General features: G+C 35.8%; 3 protein-coding genes and 1 long non-coding RNA gene across 5 annotated transcripts; 2 read left to right on the forward strand and 2 right to left on the reverse strand.

Moving 5' to 3' along the window:
- Nucleotides 1-813: 813 nt before the first annotated feature.
- On the reverse strand, nucleotides 814-2,098 carry LOC130711013 (uncharacterized). The gene is made up of 3 exons (XR_009010534.1): nucleotides 1,873-2,098; nucleotides 1,483-1,553; nucleotides 814-1,406 (listed from the first exon to the last, which is right to left on the reverse strand). It is a non-coding gene; the product is annotated as an uncharacterized LOC130711013 (long non-coding RNA).
- A 1,292-nt stretch (nucleotides 2,099-3,390) lies between these two features.
- Nucleotides 3,391-6,721, forward strand: LOC130711010 (pyruvate dehydrogenase (acetyl-transferring) kinase, mitochondrial-like). Its single transcript, XM_057560440.1, has 6 exons — nucleotides 3,391-3,830; nucleotides 4,438-4,678; nucleotides 4,816-4,996; nucleotides 5,149-5,296; nucleotides 5,726-5,939; nucleotides 6,239-6,721. Exons 1-6 carry the CDS (start codon nucleotides 3,726-3,728, stop codon nucleotides 6,295-6,297), a joined length of 948 nt encoding a protein of 315 aa, XP_057416423.1. The 5' UTR covers nucleotides 3,391-3,725; the 3' UTR covers nucleotides 6,298-6,721.
- Nucleotides 6,722-8,002: 1,281 nt separating this feature from the next.
- On the forward strand, nucleotides 8,003-11,216 carry LOC130711004 (probable GTP diphosphokinase CRSH, chloroplastic). The gene is made up of 4 exons (XM_057560432.1): nucleotides 8,003-8,470; nucleotides 9,385-10,317; nucleotides 10,507-10,791; nucleotides 10,946-11,216. The coding sequence occupies exons 1-4, from the start codon at nucleotides 8,081-8,083 to the stop codon at nucleotides 11,078-11,080; spliced, it is 1,743 nt and encodes a 580-aa protein (XP_057416415.1). The 5' UTR covers nucleotides 8,003-8,080; the 3' UTR covers nucleotides 11,081-11,216.
- A 1,296-nt stretch (nucleotides 11,217-12,512) lies between these two features.
- Nucleotides 12,513-17,023, reverse strand: LOC130711008 (CBL-interacting serine/threonine-protein kinase 1). Of its 2 annotated transcripts, none has more exons than XM_057560438.1 (12): nucleotides 16,439-17,023; nucleotides 16,097-16,159; nucleotides 14,829-14,900; nucleotides 14,622-14,729; nucleotides 14,151-14,231; nucleotides 13,890-14,069; nucleotides 13,584-13,796; nucleotides 13,340-13,444; nucleotides 13,121-13,237; nucleotides 12,956-13,018; nucleotides 12,787-12,861; nucleotides 12,513-12,704 (listed from the first exon to the last, which is right to left on the reverse strand). In XM_057560438.1, the coding sequence occupies exons 1-12, from the start codon at nucleotides 16,655-16,657 to the stop codon at nucleotides 12,633-12,635; spliced, it is 1,368 nt and encodes a 455-aa protein (XP_057416421.1). In that variant the 5' UTR covers nucleotides 16,658-17,023; the 3' UTR covers nucleotides 12,513-12,632. The 2 variants fall into 2 exon arrangements, with proteins under 2 accessions (XP_057416421.1, XP_057416419.1); XM_057560436.1 differs by having other exon boundaries at nucleotides 13,340-13,447.
- Nucleotides 17,024-17,231: the final 208 nt, after the last annotated feature.

Genomic DNA, 17,231 nt, shown 5'->3' on the forward strand with positions numbered 1-17,231 from the left:
TAATATATTTTTCAACCTTGTTATTTTGACAATGATAAATTTTCACTGAAAACAAACTCTCATACATCAAAGAAAAAAATTCACTATCGGTGTAAAACAGTTTAGAATGTGATTAAAATCTAACAACTCACTAACACAAAACAGGTCACTGGATATCCATTATCGGTGTAAAAACAATTATACTTTTTTCACAAATATAACAATAATTAGGACTCATCTTATAAATCTTTTGAATAACATATTTCACACATGCACAATGAAAAATAATTTATCTCAAATACACAATAAATAAGAGCATTTCCATATGAATTACGTATGATATCTCAAATCTAATAATCAATTAAATTTAGCAGCCTCTAAATTTATAAAAGTAATTAATCTTAAAGTTTAACAACTGCGAAGAATTAATTAATTTTTAAAAAATTAACGATTTGGTTTTATCTTATTTCGCACATACACTTTGTGAAAAAAATAATAATCTGCACATACAAAAATAAGATTTGGTTTATTCTAATTATAATTATTTAGCAATAAGTCTATGATTTATATTATGAATTTTTTTTAAAGATTGTACTTTATTCTATGAAATTTTATCACATCCCGTATAAAAAAACATCCAAAAGCAAAATCAAAATCTAACAAATCTCATTTAAAAAAAAAACTAAATAAAATCTTAACTGTATATCAGTTTTCTCACATTGCCTTCCACATACTGCTCACCCTACTTCCTAAACATCAATTTTCTCACAGTTGCTTGTATTTTTTCACCCCATAAAAAAGATAAAACAATATAAGTCTTTTTTTTTAGCCAAAGATAATATATTGAAGGAGGTACTATGGGACTATGGGTACCTCAACCAAAATACAAAAGAAAGCCAAAGGCTAAAGAGGAAAAAAATCTGAAAAGAACAAACTCAAGAATATAAGGAAAAACTGTATACATCACTGATCACAACATGTAAGGTTTGTTAAGAATATTTTTCCTTACTCTTCTTTACCTGCCTCATCTTCTAATTCAAATTCAACCTCACTTCCCCACTCTCTTCCACAAAATACTGTGTCAGCAAATAACCCACCCCTTGCTCCTAATCTTGCGCCTCAATTCAACTCCCCAAATTTAAATACTCAGTCAATCATTATCTCTCCAAATAACACACAAACTGATTTGCATTCCCACCCCAACAACCTACGCACAACATGTGCGACCAATTCAAACCAAACTTGCCACTCAAATCAACGAGAAGCAACCAGAAACAGGTCTTCAAGTAAAATGGTAAAACCCGAGAGCAGTACAAGAATATCACCAATCCTTGCACAAAAAAGCACGGCACCGCAGAGGGGGAAGAAAAAACTCTGCTGCAGACAAACCTCAACCTGATATATTTCTTCGGCGATGTGGTCTTGACCTGCAAATTTCACACCAAAACGATAAATCTCTCCATTATTTCATGCCTGAAACGAAGAAAGGGGCATTGTTCGAACCTTAAAAGCAACATAGTGGTAAGTATTGTTAGTCAACTGAACTGAGCATGAACTTTGCTTCTTCAATTCAACTACAAAGGAAGAAAAAAATCAAAACATGTTAGTCAATTGAATTGATCACACAAATTGATCACACGTATGCATGATCACCTCTCCATACACCAACAAAAGAGAGTTACCCCAGAAATTCAAAATAACACACCAAATTAAAAAAACATTAACTGCATAACTGGAAAATAGAGAAAAAGAGAACAAACCGTGCAGCTTCAATGACAAACCATTAAAAAAAAACAAATTCAATGGCTACATCATACAATATAATCGAACAATTACAACAGTTGCATAACAGCCAAACAATATCACAATAATATATACAAAAATCACACTTACATGTTGGTCAAGCAGAATCAGCTTCATGGACACAAGCTTATTTTCTCTAATAAAAGAATCAGCAATCCACAGGTGAATCAACAAATGAAGTCATTAGAATAATCCTCCCAGATAACATAGAGAATTCCAATTATGAAATACCAGAGTAAAGTAACAGCAAGCAAAATAGAACCAACGATATTTGCCTCACAAAACCAAGACTCAAACACTTATATAGCCATACAATGGGGGCAAAATCACACACATCACATTCGCACAACTTTTTCCTTTAAAAAGTTCCCCACAAAGTAATTTCTATTGCAAATGAGTCCGACATATTTTGAGTGAAAAAAGTAATATCAAAAGTGTCCCGCAAAGTCATTTGTATTGCAAATTTGTCCGACAACTTTCGAGTGAAAAAAGTAACATCAAAAGTTTGTCCGACAACTTTCGAGTGAAAAAAGTAACATCAAAAGTAACCTTAATTAGCTACAAACCGATATATCATATAGTCCTTCCACAAAAAAACCGGGAAAAGTAAACTATATATATTTTTAAAATACCAAAAGATAAAAAAAAAAAGCACCATGAACAGGAATGAATAGTTACAATATTTTTTTTGAACAGAAATAGTTACATATTGACTCTCCTTTGTAGTAGTTATAGATTTTATAATTAAGTCTTAATAAATATCTCTTATTTTTACAAATAATGTTCATTTGTCAATTTTACCATGGAGTCCTTAAAAATATGGAGATAAGGAGCTTGATTTAAGTTTTTCCCTAATTATTCATTTGTATCATATTATCAAATTAATAATAATCTCAATACTTAATTTCATAATTTTTTATTTCTATTATTTAGGCCTACAATTATTTATACTATCAATATTTTTTTTAATACTCTATACTATCAATATTAATATCCACATAATAAATATTAACAAATATCATCTATTAAAAGAATTACTACATAGGGCTAAAAATAAACAATATGAAATTATTTCCATCAAACCCAACCAAAGTAAATACAAACAAAAAATAACTTTTGAAGTATAACCTAATAATTTTAAAACTTCAATTTAAACCAAATAAAAAACCAAAAAGTAACAAAAAAAGGTTCCTTATGGTGCACCTCAGCAACATTTATGAAAAACCCTAATGTGAATAGTGGCAAAAATGTTATCCTTTGTAGTAGTTATAGATAACCACATGGACTATCATGACCGATATTTTACACAATTAGGGATCAAGGAAACTTTTCCTAAGTTCATACACGAATTTATCAACATCCAATACTTCACTTTTTAAGACTAATTTAACGAGTTATATACACCTCTCTACTCCTTTTCCACCTTCATTTATATCTATTTCTCTTTTCTCTATCAATCAAATCATCTATCACATCTTTACTTTCTCTCTTATTTCTTTCTATCTCTCTCTTCCTCCACCTCTCCACACCTCATTTTTGAGGTGTGAAGATATAATTATTCCTAATTTAACCGTTCATTCAGAGAAATACAGAGCTCCAAGTGTCAAGAGCAGAGTCTCCTAATAACAATCTGCTGTTGATCCGAAGTAACAAAGATTGAAACTTTGTCATCAACTCATCAGTTCAAACCCAACCCTTGTTTTCTCAGACTCATCTTTCCCACCCCACTTGTCATTTTCTGTCTCTACGGAGAACCCTGTTGTGGTTCCTGTCACTTTCTATCTCCGTGATTTCGACACTTGGTCAGTCAGTTTTTATTTACCAATGTCGCCAGTTTCTCAGCTTCTCTCACGCACTGCATTTGGTTTCGGTTATATATGTCATTCTTTGTTATTCACATTGCCACATTGGTGATTAGTTATTGGGTCTAGAGGCAGAGGCAGATGGCGGCGAAGGTTAAGAAAATGGTGGAGTCAGTGTCATTGTGCAAGAGGTTGATGATGATGGATGAGGAGGTGCATAAATGGGGTTGTCTGAAGCAGACAGGGGTGAGTTTTAGATATTCTTGTTCATGTTCCCAACATGTGGTGTTTGGGAAGGGATCACCTTAGTCTTTTGTTTTGAAGACATTTGGTCTATAAGCATGTGAAGTTCTGCCTGACTTCAATGTTGTAAACTATTCCTATCTTTAAGATTGTTGGGTGAAGCTTTCGGTGTTTCTGAGCAGCTTAGTAATCTGTTTTCAAAATTGATATTGAACATCTTCTTTCCCAAGCTTGATACTAATTGGGGGAGGATATATTGTTTAATCACTGTATATCATTGTTATTAGTTATCATTCTGCTGGAATGTTTATTTTTTTCGCAACCACATTCCCCCAACTTGTACTTCCAAATTAGAATCATTGCTTGACTTTTTATTTAATGATCCTTAGTGATTCCATATATCATAGTTCTCTTAGCCCTGCTCAGTTTTACATCTCTTAGCTTGATAATATGTTTGTTTATGATGCCCTTGGAGTGATGTTGGATTCAGTGGTGTGATTTATGGCAATTTTAGCAAAGATAAGGGAGAAGGACTTGCTTTGAAGTTATCTTCTGGTCTTGCAGATAGTTATTGATTATTGAACTTTGTGCTGCATTTTTATGTTATTAGGTGAGAGATTGGTACTTGGATTCTTTCCGTGACCTTAGATCCTTCCCTGAGGTCAAGAATATGAATGATGAGAAAGAATTCACTGAAATGATTAAGGCCATCAAGGTGAGACACAACAATGTGATTCCCACGATGGCCTCGGGTGTTCAGCAATTGAAGATTGTTTACGAGGATCCTGATGAGATTGATCAGTTCCTTGATCGCTTTTACATGTCAAGAATTGGAATCCGTATGCTAATCGGTTAGTTCTCGAAACATACTGTCTGTCTCCTATGAGGCTAGTCAGTGTATTTGCTTCGAAATTTTTCTATTCAAATCTTTTTAGAGTTGTTATGAAGTCTAAAGTTTTTGTATTGTTTTTCATTTTAATGGATTCAGGGCAACATGTTGAGTTGCACAACCCCCACCCGCTTCCCAACTGTGTAGGTTATATACACACACATTTGTCTCCTGTGGATGTGGCGAAGAATGCTAGTGAGGATGCACGTGCTATGTGTTGTCGTGAATACGGAAGTGCCCCTGATGTTCATATCTATGGGGACCCTGATTTTACTTTTCCGTGAGCAACATCCGTCAATTCATTTGCTTTTGTTTTTCAGAGAACCCTGCTTGTTTCTTTTGCTAGGATTGGTTAACTCATTGAAATTTTTATTATAGATAAGTAGTTTTTTCTGTTCCTTTTCTCTTAAATTCTATCTTGTTGTAAATCAGGTATGTTCCAGCTCACTTGCATCTTATGGTGTTTGAGTTGGTTAAGAACTCACTGCGTGCTGTCGAAGAGCGTTTTATGGATTCTGACAAAGTTGCTCCTCCAGTTAGAATAGTAGTTGCTGATGGAATAGAAGATGTTACCATAAAGGTACCTAGTTTCTATTACCAAATAAAAGGAACATAGTTTCTGTAACTTTTAAGGAGAACTCTATGGTACCTCTTTGTTGTGGTACCCTGCCCTGTTAGCAGTGCTATTGATTGCAAGAGGTACCATAGAAAGATCCAACTTTTACTGATAGTTTTTGGAGAAATCCTTTGTCTGGGATTTTTGTTGGGTAACTTTTAGAGGGTAAGCCTCGGCGCAACAGTAAGGTTGCTGCCATGTGACTTAGCGGTCACAGGTTTGAGTCGCGGATTCAGTTTCTTGCAAAATCGCAAGGCAAGGCAAGGCTACCTACATTAGATCCACAAAGTGGATTCGGCTCCTCCCTAGACCTCACGCATAATGGGAGCTTTATAGTACCAGGTTTTCCCTTTATAATCAGAAGATGAGTTATTTATCTAAATGGCCTTGTAGGTCTCAGATGAGGGAGGTGGAATACCACGAAGCGGTCTTCCGAAAATCTTCACATACCTCTACAGTACAGCCGAAAACCCATTGGATGAACATTCAGAATTTGGAACTGCCGATAATGTAACAATGGCTGGATATGGTTATGGGCTTCCTATTAGCCGCTTGTATGCTAGGTATTTTGGGGGTGATCTTCAAGTAATCTCTATGGAAGGATATGGTGAGTAAACTGTTACTGATATCATTATTCCGGTAGGATGAGTTTTGAATTTTATGTACTGAGATGCGGACCAAAGAGCACTTATCAGAGTTTATTCAATGTTTTTTAGTTAGTAGATAAGTAACAATAAATACTCTTTAGCCCGTATCCAAATGTGTAGTAAGCACTATGGTACCTTACAGCTTCAAGAGCTACCATCTTGATGTGTACTTGTAAATCTTATACCTGTTATACTTGTACAATATTGTGTAACTTCTTTATCTCATTTTCTGATGCATTCTTATGTTGATTGTTCACAGGGACTGATGCATATCTACATTTGTGTCGTTTGGGAGATTCACAAGAGCCTTTGCCCTGAATCAAAGTATAGGGTGGTTCCGTTTTACCCATTATCTGATTTACTACAAGTGAAGCCAGTAAATATTTTACTAGTACATACATGTTAAGCTTCTTCTTCAATCATAGCATTATCATAAATATGGACACTGGTGATTAGATACATAGATACATGTTAAGCATTGGACAAAAGAAGCAGTCATGGCATTCCAAGAATCAATGGCAGAGTCCTTTTGGGGCATGAGCTGAAAGACACGAAAAGCCTCATCCACCAGTAGAATTTTATCCAACTTACTAGTGATATGAAATTTGAGCTATTTTGCAGTAAATACTTAAATGAAGAGTTTTTTGTTAAGGGTGCTTGAGGCATATTCATAATTTCTCCATTGGGGTGAATTGTAACTAATAAATATGAAACATACTTTAAATAAAAATTTATTCAAATAGAGCTCGTGGTGTTTCATGGTTCAAGTACATTTATTGTATTTCTTATAAAAAAACATTATATTGTATCAACTCCTAAAATAATTACCTTCTAGTTTAATACCAAACCGGACCTTAACAATTTTCATTGAAGAAAATGCTCGCTCTATATATGTTGTTGAAACTATAATGTTACCACAAAACATATCAACCAACCCACTTTCATAGATTTTCATTTTTGGGCATGATTATTATGTTATTTAAAAATTTGATTTGTTAGTATCTTAACAGTATCGTGCTGCATCGTGTGCTATGTAGTTCATAAATTATAATTTTAATTAAAAAATGTAATTATTTAGTCCTATGTAATATATTGTGATTGAATCTCAGTATAAAATTATTTTACAATTACAATGCAACAAAGTTGTACTCAATTTTAATGCAAAAAAAAAAGTTGTACTCAATTTAAAAAAAAAAAAAAAACTGTACTCAATAAGATTTATCAATAATTGATGCTTCTCACTTCATTACTAAAGCTTAACGTTTGAGAATGCCATATTTTTCACCGGAATATTTTTACGCCCAACTTTTTTTCATCATTTTTACATTTTATAATTTTTTTTGTCGGGGAAACCGCTTTATAGAATCGGGGTCAAAAGCCCAACCATGTTACAAGCAAACATAATCAAGAGGAGCTGAGCTCAGTACTCATATGTCTCTATGACTACAGACGCGAGAAACTCAAAGTAGTTCACTTGCAAAACAACCTAAGAGTGACATTACAAAGCATAACAAATAAAACATTATTGATCAAAGCATTCTCGCTCTTCATCATGTTGATACAATATAGTCAACAAACTAACAACCAAACACAGATTTGAAATTCCTAAGTGTATTAGTGAACCAAACTGACTTTCCGGGCAATAATATATATTTTTGTTTAAAAACAGCCGCTCTATTTTGCAACTCTTACAACTCCACCGAAGTTGTATTTGTAAAGCCTTTGACGAAGCTTGCCTCTTGGCTTCAATGATAGGAGGAGTCGCGCCGGCAACACTGGCACCGATGGTGATGACAGATGCATGTGTAGAGCTGGGCATAAACAACAAACTTTATGAAACAAAGGCTAATACACATTCTATTTCTAATTATACAACATCATTAAGACAATTAGTTTTGCTAATAAAACATTTAACAAAGTTGATTATTGTATTGGATTTAAAAAAAAAAATTGATACAATAAAATTGAAATAGGAAATAATAACGACTATACCAGAACAAGTTTCAACCACAAATATTAATTGTTGAGAGAAGAAAGAAAGAAACCGAAGCATCATCCTCTACTCTACTCTTCTCTGCTTGCACCCAACAACCAAACAAAAATGGAGCTCTCGCAGTTAAACCTCCACGCTCACGATTTCCCCACCACACACTATTCTCTCCCCAAAACCCCCACCACTTCTCCATTCATTCTCATACCACTCTTCATCCTCCGTCACCACCGCCGCCGCCGCACGCGTCTCCGATGGTCAGCTCCGAGGGCGTGCGCGGCGGCGGAGGTCACCGGCGGAGGGAAGATGGTGATGGAGTTGGTCGGAGCCTTCAACGAACTCACCGAGAGGATGAAGGTGCTGTCGACGAGCTCCTCCGGCCTTCTCTTCAAGTCCCTCAAGCTCTCCATCCCTGTTCTTCAAACCTCCCCTGTCTCCGCCGATGGCCGCTCTCCCCTTTCCAAAGCACTGTCCCTCGCCATGATCCTCGCTGATCTCCAGGTACATAACATAACATAACTACACTGCTTACTTTGGAGAATCAGAAATCAAATATATACAGTTATGCAAACAGAAAATCATGTTACAGACAGACTTGTTAATAGCGCGCTATAGCGACGCGATAGCGCTATAACGTAGCGCCCTGGGGGTTCACCGCTACTCCAATATTTGACGCTATTGTCCGCTATTTGCCGCAATAGCGCTCGAAATAACGTTTTTTGGGCTTGTTGCTACGCTAGGCTATCCACCATTAAGAACCCTGGTTACAGATCTAACGGAAAATAACTAACTGAGAATGCGATTTGGGAAACAGTTTAGTTTAATTAAGTGCTTATGACAAATTAACAAACACTTATCATGTAAGGTTTATTCATAAACTTGTTAGAGAAATTTAATGAAATAAGCTCAAAATAGCTTATAAGAATGTATATCTGGGATGCATTTAGGTAGATAGCTTAATTAAGCGCATAAGCACTGATTGTCATAAGCTAATTTGAGAAACTTATTGAAATAAGTTGAAAATAGATTATAGATAAGCATAAGTTTGTATTCATAAGTTAATCTAAACAACTTATGAAAATAAGTTCAAAACAACTTATAGATAGGCGATAAGGTATTTGCATAACACTTGCATAATTAGTTTAGTTAGGTGTAATCATCACAGTTAATAATACTATTGATTTTAAATATTTGCATCTCTAGCTATCTAGGCTGTGTTTGGACATCTATTTGCAATCTGTTTTTGACACACACTTCAAGACCAAAAGGTAAAAGGAACATTTCTTAGGGATTGAGTTGAATGTCCATTCACTTTGCGCTCAACTGTTATCCACACACATATTTGTTAGCTGGATTAGATTAGTTACATGATGTCATTGCTGTTTATTTTTTGTTTATAGTAAGTATGATTGCAGATGGATGCTGAAGTTATATCGGCTGGAATATTGAGAGAGGTGTTGGAGGTAGGTGCATTGAGTATCAATGAAATTCAGAGCGAGATAGGTGCTGCCACTGCTCATTTGGTGTACGAGAGTTTGCGTGTGAAGAACATCCCGTCCAGGATTGATGTTCTGGATGATGACAATGCTGCTGCGCTGAGGAAGTTCTGCCTCACTTATTATGACATCAGGGCTTTGATCTTGGACCTGGCCTTGAAGCTTGACATGATGAGACATATTGCTTATCTCCCTAGGTACCAGCAGCAGATCCTTTCCCTACAAGTGATGAAAATTCATGCCCCCCTTGCTCATGCTCTGGGGACTACCTACTTGTCACTGGAGTTGGAAGATCTGTCCTTTCAGTATTTGTTTCCTTACTCATACCTTTATGTTGATACGTGGTTGACGAGTCATGAGACTGGGGATAAACCTCTTATTGATGTGTACAAGGAAGAACTGCTCCAGACACTAGAAGCTGACCCATTGATTGCGGAACTTGTGGATGATATCTCAATTAAAGGTCGCTATAAGAGTCGTTACAGCACGATGAAGAAGCTCTTGAAGGATGGTAGGAGGCCAGAAGATGTGAATGATGTGCTTGGGCTGCGAGTCGTGTTGAATCCTAAACCTGGTGATGGTGCATTGGAAGCTGGAGAGAGAGCTTGCTATAGGGCTCATGAGATCATTCAGTCCATGTGGAAAGAAATCCCTTACAGGACAAAAGATTATATTGCCAGGCCAAAAGCAAATGGGTATAGAAGTTTGCATATGGCAGTGGATGTGAGTGACAATTGTAGGACAAGACCATTGATGGAAATACAGATAAGAACAACAGAAATGGACAGGTTAGCTGTTGGTGGAACAGCTTCACACTCATTATATAAGGCTGGTCTTACTGATCCACAAGAGGTCAGTTCTTCTTTTTAAAATGAAAATTTAAATATACACACAAATAATTGATCCCTTTAGCAAAATGTTGAAAGAAGATTTAGTTTTTAGTTACTGTGAGAAAAACTTATCTTGAATTTATGTCCCATTGAGTCCAAAGGGAAGACAAAGTAGCAAACTGGCATTTATTTTTTAGTTGTTGATGCTCAGGCAAAGCGTCTGAAGACAATCATGCTGGCTGCAGCTGAGCTTGCTGCTCTGCGCCTTAGAGATCTTCCAGGCGCAATTCATAAAGGGATCGAGATTGACCAGAGGGATAGAGTGTTTCGCCTTCTTGACAAGAATGGAGATGGTAAAATTAGCATTGAGGAACTTGCAGAGGTGATGGAGGAGCTTGGTGCACCAGGAGAAGATGCCAAAGACATGATGCAGCTCCTTGACTCGAATAGTGATGGCTCTCTGAGTTCTGATGAATTTCATATGTTCCAAAACCAGGTGATTGATAATTTTGTCACTTAACGTTTGATTTGATTTTTTTATGTGCACTTTCATGCCTTTTTCTGAATTTTCATTTCTTTCTTATTACAATGAATGCTAGCTAAATCTCCTGTCTCATCAATTTTAGCTTCACTGGTATTTGATTTTGTAGATTGAGTTGGTGCACAATTTAGAGGACCGAGATGATCAGTACAAGAAAATGTTGGATGAGAAGCTTCATATGGCAGATGACAGTGGATTAATTCAGGTATATAATAAGGAGTTCGGCAACAGGCTTGTAAGCTAGTGTGTAAGTGATGTATGTATTTTCCATGTAAATTAATTGATTGCATAGTGAAGTTCCAGTGATTAAGAAATTGTTTCAAAATCATGCTTACTCTGACCTATTGTTTTATAATTCAATGTTATCTTCATAGTCCAAATGATAGGAATGATTGCAAATTGATGCAATCAAATGGATGCAATCACTAGGCCGTAGTTATTAAACACAACCCAGACTCAAATGAGGTATAAAAACAAGGCTTAATTACTGTTCCGGTACCGTTAACACACGCCAGTGAGGCCATTATCGGGTACCAATTATCATCACTACACCTGTCACTGTCAAGTATTAATACCTCTTGGCATCGGCTTCCATGCATACCAGAGCTGATGGACTATTGTTCTGATCCCTGGTAAATTTACCCGGCTACAACCTAACGTCCTTGTGCTTCGAAAATAATGTCTGTCACAATCAAATACTCATACCTCTTAACACCTGCATTCGCGCATACCTATAGCTAAAGGGTTTAGGGCTTTTATTTTGGTACCCGGTAACACATGCCTCTACCGGGTGCCGATTATCATCACTTAGTCAAGTTCTGGTCAGTATCAATCTTGGTACCCATCTTATTTTTGACAGCAGCAATATATTGTTCCTGTACACAGTATCCAACACCACATGAACCACACCAACGCCATTACCCCAACGGGCAATTCATGCAAAACTGATACACGGCCATAAGAGCTGATGTCATAGGGCCTGAGGGCCATGAAAGAAGGCCCACATAATCCTCTGACCCGACTAACACCTGATGACCATTCCTAGATCGACATTGTTTTCCACCAAGACAGCAAGACTCCGCTATGAGACATCCAACTACGAAAGCTGATTGCCCCCCAAGTCACTATCGGCCTCTACAAAAGATCGTAGCAATCAGACCCATTCCATGACCAGTTGCATCTCTACTGCCACTAGACTATACTAGGAGTATAACTTAATATGTCATGCAGGCACGTAACGCAAGCCTAACCCTATCCGTCCGACTAAGTTGTTTCCACCCTTTCGTGCCATCCTCACTGCTACTCTTTTTTTTCAACATTTTCCCGCTATGAAGATTGAGGAGTTAATGAACTTAGGGGCAGGGGTGTGCTTGCATGCATGGGCATGTTCTGTTCTTAAATCTTAATTGTCAAAATGAAATTAGGCTTGCATTGCAAATTTGCAATCATATTGAATTGTCTTAGTGAGCAATCTAACTTTGCCTGACAAGCTACTTGAACATCCAAAGCTTTATCTATTAAATTTCCATTGAACTTAATGTCAATTCAAGTTGAGTTTCGTGCTACAAAATCCGCTTCTCCATTTTTGCGCCGTGATTTGAGAAATCATGTTTAATATGGTGTCTGCCCACCACATCGAGGGCAAAATCCGCATAGCTTATATGAAAAATGTGCGATTATGAGGAATCACGCAGAAACATACTATTACTCTTTAATTTATAAGTCATTTACAATTGATTTCAAAATCATCTATATATCTCTCCAACTGGAAAAATGATGTCAAAAAAATCTGGCTTCTAATTCACTTCTGAGCTTACTAGTGCTTGCCTTGGAGGAACACTCAAATCATTCAATAACTTCTTGCATAACTGCACAATATGAAGAATATATAGTCATCAAACTCTAACTTAGAGAGAGAGAGAGAGAGAGAGAGAGAGAGAGAATGAATACCTGTCTATATACAGAGGCATCTCCACAAGACTTCCTCAATTCCACTACAAACAGTGATGGGCTTATTTCAAAGACCTGTTATATTTCTAACATCAGCAAACTATGCAGATATTAAGGTGAAAAAATCAGTTATGATGGTTTAGCTCATTCTTAAAAAAACAAGCATTACCTCTACTATCACTGAGAGACAGCCTAGAGATTTTTGCACCTTGTTCTCTTGGATCACTTTCAACTGAAAAAAATTAATGTTAGTCAAACTAGTACAAGTTTAGTTGCAACTTTATCAGAAATAGAAGCAACTTTTTGGTAAACAAAAGCAACAGTACTAACTAACTTTGCCATTTTTCTTCTGGACTCTAAATCCCATTTCTGTCACAGTATCCTCAATCCTCTCTATCAGATCTTTGGCTGAAAGATTTGATGTAAACCTTATCTTCCTCTCAGAGACATGCTGTAAATCAGTCACAAACCACATTAAGCGTGAACATGAGTGAAATTTCCTCATGAAGTGGTGAATCTCCAAAAAATCCTGCTAGTTATCTTCCATTCTCACCTCTTGCTCAAAAAATCCAGAGAGGTCTAGGAATGAAGACATCCCTATCAACTGAAATGCGTTGATTTGGGTCGGCGATCCTGGACTCCTATGTTCTTCTTCATGCTGCTATTACCAAGAGAATAGTTTTGGGTTACAACAGAAAGAAAGAAAGAAAAGTTGAAGATAACTGTCTGTTTGTGAGAGAGGGAGCACTGAGTCTTCGGTACTGCAGTACCGACCGACGATTTGCTCGGGTATATACCAATTCATGGATGGAAAAGGCGTCGTCGTCAATATATACATCATCTTCCTCATCATCAGGATCTGCTGGAGTATAGTCCTGCTTGAACCATGGATCTTCTTTGATACCGGCCATTGTTATCCGCGTCTCAGGGTTGGGATCAAGAATCCTCTTTATAATGTTCTGTGCACCAGCTGATAGCCATTTTGGTATCTGAACATCTCCTTTAAAAATCTGTTATCCCTCATAGCAAAACAAGAAAATGAGAATTACTTCATAAAATGACTATACAAGCTATATAAAAAGTGAGTTTCATCAACTTAATACCTTTTGATAGAGAACTGCAAGATTTCTATCATCAAAAGGTAGGTATCCGGTTAGGATCACATACAAGATAACGCCACATGACCACACATCTGATGTTGCACCGTCATAGCCCCTATTAGCAATAATCTCCGGCGCAACATAATTGGGACTTCCACAAGTTGTATGCAGCAATCCATCTGCCTGAAAATTTTCACACAGTTATCACATAAGCTAAAATGATTATATATTTTGCATTAAGGTGTGGTGCAAAGAAAATCTCACCCTAAACTGCTGCTGCATAGCACTAAGGCCAAAATCTGTTATCTCTACATTTCCTTTGGTATCCACCAGTACATTCTCGAGCTGCAAGAACATAGCATCGCTAGTGTGAAAAATAAAAAATCAAGCAATAAACTTCAACTCCAGCTCAACATTTATTGTATAAGTGAAAATGATTTGTGAACATTCACATAGTGCAGACATCTTTGGATTCTCTGCAGTCAGAGATTTTCTAAATTCATACAGTCATGCAATCTGAGTCGTTCGATTCAGATCGGTCGGCTCAAATTTTACTAATATCTACCATCAAATTTTGATGAAATATATGAACCAACCAATCTTAATCAAACGGTTCAAAATGCGTGGATAAGAGATAAAGAAAGAAATGATGTGTCTGTACTTTGTAGTGTGTCCAAGTGTTTGGATGTTTATGTATCATTACTAATTGTATCAGTTCAAAGTCTTATAAAGTACCTTAAGATCCCGATGAAAGACACCTTTACTGTGGCAGTAGCTCACACCATCAATCAACTGTTGGAACAGCTTTCTACCTTTATCTTCATTAAGTTTACCCTTGGATACCTAAGAATATAATTAACCTCATTAATGTCAATGCTTATACTGTTATACATACTGTCATACATATCATAGCAGGTGACATAACAAGTAACTGATTCTTACAATTTTGTCAAATAACTCCTCTCCTGTGACATACTCAAGTACCATATAAATTTTTGTTTTGCTAGCCAAGACCTGCATAATTATGATTATAAATCATACTCATATTAGGAAGACAGAAACATGAATAATACAAATGCAAGTTGTAAATGCAATAAGTCTAGTGATGATAGTAGTTAACCATGTGATAACATGGGGCCCTTAGGGACCCTCATAGCATAATCATGCTAAATAATGCATGGAGGGCCATATATCCATGATTTTTTTCCAAATAATAATAATTCTTTCTGTTTTATTTGGGGCTTTATCCCAGTTGAGAGGAAATGGATCAGAATCTAAATAAGCACCTATGCCATATTTTAATCAGAGTCATGATTTTCAATGGATAAATTTGATTCAAAGGTGCAGTCCACGCAAGAATAATACAAATCATCATTTTGAACTACTACACAAACAGCTGGAAAACAAAATCCAAATGCATCTTTTGAAACTTTTCTACAATTAATTATGAAGCCATAATTAATTCTAGGGAGAAGTTCTTATAAGTGTATGTTTGGAAATCCTTTCGCAACTGATTTTAAAAGCCAAAGCAAAATATGAGGAGAAACTTAGGTAAATAACTTCTGGGTGCCTAAATTAGTTCAGAGGAAAAATAAGTTGATCCAAACATGCTATGAGTAGCTCCTAAAGTAGTTTGAAGCATAATACGAGCAATAATGTATTTGAAGCATCACCTTATAATTATGATTTCTTCAAAAAACAAGGATGTGATAGTCACCTTATGAATGGGGAATAAAGAAAATATTATTGTTTTTTGAAAATTTAATGAGAAGAAGATATTAATGCTAATTTATATTTTCCTTTCATATCATGAGATTAATATGCCTTGAAGAAAAAATGAGGATCAGAATTATAGTTGGAGTTGTAGCTGTCAGCTAAAAATAAAAAAAATCTGGCAGATTTATCAAATAATGGAGGGTGCTTAAAAAATATCTCTTGGATCGTTTCATAGCCAGTTGTAATTTATTAAAAACAATCATATTCCATGACTGATTGGGGTTGATTGTCTGCAAGATCCAACAATAACTCATAAAAGAAATTTCCAGAAGACAAATAAGAGAAAGAAGCAAGTCAATAGAATCATGTCTGATAATATTCTTTCACAATTGATTCTAAAGTCAAAATTAGTTCTCAGAAGAAGCTTATATGAGGAGTAACATTCGAGTTTTTTATTTTGATTTTAATGAAAGAGAAGCTGATTCAAACATTACCTCGTATAATTTAACAACATTAGGATGTCTGAGAAGCTTCAAGGCAGCTATTTCCCTCTTTATCTGCAATTTTCACCACCATTAGACATTTAACAGTGTGGTGTTATAATCATTAATCATAAATTAATACAATAACTTAAATACTTAACAGTTACTTTTATCTTCATAACAATGACTTAACATTTGAGTTATAAGTTATAACTTACACAAAGAACAAATAGATGTTCAATGGACATGAATTTTGCTAATCAAATCAAAATCAGAGGGCAAACCCCATAAGAAAGACCACACAATTTCATTTTGTCAGAAGAAAAATTGGAGAAAAAATAGAACAAGCCATACCTGGTTGGTGATATTGAGATCAATGATCTTGTTCTTGTCAATGATCTTAATGGCAAAAGGTTGATCAGAATCAATGTTCTTAGCAAACTTGACTTTGCCAAAATTGCCTTCACCAAGAGTTCTACCCAATTCATATTTCCCAAGTCTCATTCCCTCATGACTCTGGTTGTTCTTGTTGTTGTTGTTCTTGTTCACACCAAAGTTGTTTACCAACACCATTTTTCTTCTCCTTCTTCTGCTCTGACACAATGAATCAATAGATAAATACCCTTTTGGCCAAACCGTTCCTAGTTTTCTCCAAAACTGGTTCCAAAAACAGAGTTTAACTGATTACAGAACAGAGTAAACTGATTCCAAAACAGAGTTATATTGCAAAGATTGTTGTTTTGTGCAGTGTGAACTGTGAATCTCGTGTTTCTGCTTTTTCCTTTATTCAATACATGACGCGTGACACGGTGGTTGACACGGTGGAGAAGAAGTTATAAAGCAACAGTGTGAATGTGTGTGTGGCGACAATGAAGAGAAGAAAGAATGGAGACAGAGAAATGTAACAGAAACACCACACTACCCTTGTGGTTTTTTACTTACTTGCCTATTGCATTATTTCCATATAAATAGACAAGGTCATGAATGAGTTTTCATAAGTTACCTTTCAATTTACAATACTCATTTATTTATTCATTAAATGAGTTTGATTTGAAATGAGAAAAATGTTTACACACTATTAATGCAAATTTATTAATTTCCAGCACATCAAAAAATATATTTTATTTTAATTAAATTTAAAAAAATA

Source organism: Lotus japonicus, chromosome 4, assembly GCF_012489685.1.
Source record: "Lotus japonicus ecotype B-129 chromosome 4, LjGifu_v1.2".
NCBI classification, from domain to species: domain Eukaryota; kingdom Viridiplantae; phylum Streptophyta; class Magnoliopsida; order Fabales; family Fabaceae; genus Lotus; species Lotus japonicus.